We start from the raw sequence: 3,958 nt of genomic DNA, 5'->3' as shown, positions 1-3,958 counted from the left end.
ATTTACTATTTATTCATCATTCTCATTCTCATATCTCACTTATTATTTATTATTTCCCATTTACTCATCATTCCCATTCTCACATCTCTCTTATTTGTTATTCATTCATCGTTCTCATTTTCTATTTCAGAACTGTCCATAATGTTCATACTGTTCATATTGTAATATAATAACATAATACTATTTATCCCGGTATCCTTGCCTTATGCTCCATATTTAAATAATTTTATTGATCTCTTCATTGCACTCATGCCTCTATACTGCTCTGTTTAGAGTATGTATATATTGTGTGTATATATTAGTGTGTATATTTTTTGTCTTGGTTGTTTTGTATGTGTAAGCACAGTGTGAGTAACGATGCTCCAAAGAAAAATTCCTCGTATGTGTCCTCATACCTGGCGAATAAAGCTGATTCTGATTCTGATTCTAATATTGTACACATGTTCCATTAAAAAAGTCCCTTCCCAAGGTTATTTTGCAGCGGCACCATGGCTCTGTCCGGCGCTTAGCACCGCCCAAGACGATTGGGATTGTTTTTAAGAAATGCCAATAAACCAAAGCAGATGTTTCTGCTAACTCAGAATGCTGTGTGGACTAGCCAGACCCTCCCCCGCAGCGCTGTGAAGGAGGGTCTGTTGATTTAAGACCAACTATAAGCCTTGAATTAGACAATTAAAGAATTAGAAAGATGCTGAAGAAAGCCAGGTTGAGGTTTTGGGTGTGCAGAGTGCCATCTGTACGTACGTCTTGTTGTTGTAGGGCCGACTCTCGCAGATCTCCGGGGAGAGGTAGTACGGCGTCCCAACACACGTCCTGGCCAACTCCATGGTGCTGCGCAGCCACAGGTCACAAACACAACACACTCAGTCAGGCAGAACTCAAAATAGGGTCTCCCAATGGTCCGGGGCAAGTAAAACGCCACGTCGGGAAATATAGAACAATCCACCGGCACCGTATAATAATCATATGACTAGAATGTGCTATTAGCCAAAAAAGAATTGAGGTGGCGCGCAAAGCTTTGACATTGTTTTTTACACATTTCTTTACACCTGCTTTTAACGTTTGACTTCTAAAAAAATGTTTTTGGGACTTTTTGTTTACATCGTTAACGCTTTTTTCCAACGCTGTTTTTTTTTTATTCCAAACTTTTTTTTTAATTTTTTTTATTATTGCCCGACTGGACAATTGAAAAAGTCTTAGCGTTGAACTCTGAAAGTCACATCAAAATGTAAAATCCCTCCTATCTATCTATCTATCTATCTATCTATCTATCTATCTATCTATCTATCTATCTATCTATCTATCTATCTATCTATCTATCTATCTATCCCTCTATCTATCTATCGACCATCCATATCTTTGTTATTGGCAACAAATCCCATAAAAAACAGACTAAACCGACCGTTTGTCTGCATCTGCTTTTTAATACACAGTTATTATTATGTAACTGCTATAGCTGCTAACTACTTTATAACAGTTGGATAGTTTACAGCCCCTCCAAAGGGTCACAAGATAAACCTGAGGGTGAGAACACAAAAACACCAAGTTCTGATACACAAATTAGTTTTACACATTTTGGACTTTTGATTTATAGTAAAATACTGATCATGTGGACAGTTATTGAAATGAGACCATCTGAGAAGTTCAGAGGAGAACTGAGACATCTGAGACAGCCCTAATGAGACATGGCTTGTTTTTGTGAGGTCACAAGCTAAAGAAATGTTGGAAATCTTTAAAAATGCATTGCATTTTAAAAAGTGAAATGTTAATCTGCAAAGTAAGCCACTAACTAAAGCTGTTGACTAAATGTAGTGCAGTAAAACGCACAATATTTCTCTCTGAGATGTAGATAAGTAGACGTGTAAAGTAAAGTTCAAGTATCTCACAATTGTACTTGAGTAAGTGTACTTACTTTCTTTCCGCCCCTGCTTACTGTATCTTATCAATGGGGAAACACTGGAAATACATCAATACACAGTGTGGACACAAATTTAATTTGTTTTCAGTCCTGCAGGCCGGCCATTATTTCATGTGTGTTTACATGTCCTGGTCAACAGTTTGGGGAATGATAATGACTAGTTTGGATGTCTTCCATGTGTTACAGAGTGCTCAGTGATAAACAGCAGCACTCTGTGTGTGTGTGTGTGTGTGTGTGTGTGTGTGTGTGTGCGTGTGCGTGTGAAGATGACACCAACTTACTTATTTAACATTCTTGCGATTCCAAAGTCCCCGAGCTTCGCTTTCATCCCTTCATTGGTTAGGAAGATATTCTGCAGCAGAGGGAGAGCAGGAATGAAAGCATGTCTCTGTTCCAGCAGAGAAACAGTGACTGTGCATGTATTCTGTGTGTGTGTGTGTGTGTGTGTGTGTGTGTAAACAGATATGATTGATGAAAGATAGTGATGAACAGAGACACAGTCTGTGGTTAGTTATTCTGGGAGTTGGCACACAGAAAGGTCTTTGTTCAGAACAAAGCTAAAGGTCCGGACAGTTCAGCCTCACAATCTTCTGAGCTCGGTAATGATAATAGTCATTAATTAAAAAGGTTTAACCTCAGGGTATTTGGATGGTGTTGTTTACCATGAACACGTTGTGTACTACAGTAGGACTGCATGGTGTACAGTCTGTGGTAACAAACAGGGGGCTGTCTGGGGCTCACTTTCTGGTTCCAGATTCTCAAATATGAATGGTCTGCTTTATATTATTGTCAGTTCATTGTTTTGACTGCTGTTTGACGTCACCCTGGACTCAGGGAACTTCCATCTGGGTATTTCAGAATACAATCTGTGTTAACGTTTACCCTCAGAGCTGCGAACTGAATGTCAGGGAACATGACGCTGAAAAGTTGGCTGTCATTCTCGAACGATTTAAAAGAATAGTGGGAGCTTGCGACTTATCAGCGTAAATTCTTTCCGGAAGACCTAACTTTTAATCAGTGCACTCCTAAATCAATTCAGCTGTTATCCGAAAAAAAGTACTATTTTTATAATACCTGAGCTTTGATGTCTCTGTGGAGGATCTTCCTGTCGTGGATGTGTTTAAGGCCAAGGCAGATCTGAACAAACCAGTCCACGACCTGAGGAACACGCGGCTCAGAGTTATTCTGTTAGTGTGTTTGAGTCAAATTTAAAATGGTAGAAAGGTGGGGAGATCCTCACCTGCTCCTCAGTGAAGAAGACTCCTCTCTGCCTGTTGATCTTGTTCATCAGATCTCCTCCGTCACAGTACTCCATCACTATATACAGGCTGCTCCTCTCTATATGCACACACATACACACACACACACACACATATGTACACATACACATATGTACACGCGCACACACACGCACATAGATACACACACACATACATTCACACTCACACACACATACATTCACACTCACACACACACAAACAAACGCACACACACACGCACACACACAGACATAGACGCGCGCATGCACACACACAGACATAGACGCACAAACACACACACACACTCACTCACACATACGCACCCCCCCCCCCCCCCCCCCCCCACACACACACACACACACACACACACACACACACACACACCACACACACACACAGTTAACAGTGTGTGATATACAGTAGTACAAGCCAAAAGTTTGGAACCACCTCATTCAATGCGTTTTCTTTATTTTCATGACCATTTACATTGTAGATTATCACTGAAGGCATCAAAACTATGAATGAACACATGTGGAATTATGTGTTTAACAAAAAAGTGTGAAATAACTGAAAACATGTCTTATATTCTAGTTTCTTCAAAGAAGCCACCCTTTGCTTTTTTGATAATGCTGCAAACCCTTGGTGTTCTCTCAATGAGCTTCATGAGGTAGTCACCTGAAATGGTTTTCACTTCACAAATTTGCCTTGTCAGGGTTAATTAGTAGAATTTCTTGCCTAATTAATGGAGTTGGGACCATCGGTTTTGTTGTGCAGAAGTCAG

The 3,958-nt window shown here is 40.1% G+C and overlaps 1 protein-coding gene across 1 annotated transcript in view; it reads right to left on the bottom strand.

Annotated features, from left to right (window-relative positions):
• The window catches only part of nek5 (NIMA related kinase 5), a 202,024-nt gene that overhangs the window by 160,619 nt on the left and 37,447 nt on the right, over positions 1 to 3,958 (bottom strand). The window contains exons 4-7 of the mRNA XM_032511198.1: positions 3,159 to 3,256; positions 2,993 to 3,076; positions 2,200 to 2,270; positions 745 to 831 (exon numbers count right to left, since the gene is read on the bottom strand). Of these exons, the coding sequence (XP_032367089.1) occupies positions 745 to 831; positions 2,200 to 2,270; positions 2,993 to 3,076; positions 3,159 to 3,256 (340 nt within the window). The remainder of the gene's footprint in view (positions 1 to 744; positions 832 to 2,199; positions 2,271 to 2,992; positions 3,077 to 3,158; positions 3,257 to 3,958) is intronic.

Source organism: Etheostoma spectabile, unplaced genomic scaffold (assembly GCF_008692095.1).
Source record: "Etheostoma spectabile isolate EspeVRDwgs_2016 unplaced genomic scaffold, UIUC_Espe_1.0 scaffold333, whole genome shotgun sequence".
Lineage (NCBI taxonomy): Eukaryota > Metazoa > Chordata > Actinopteri > Perciformes > Percidae > Etheostoma > Etheostoma spectabile.
This window is presented reverse-complemented; position numbering and strand designations above follow the sequence as displayed.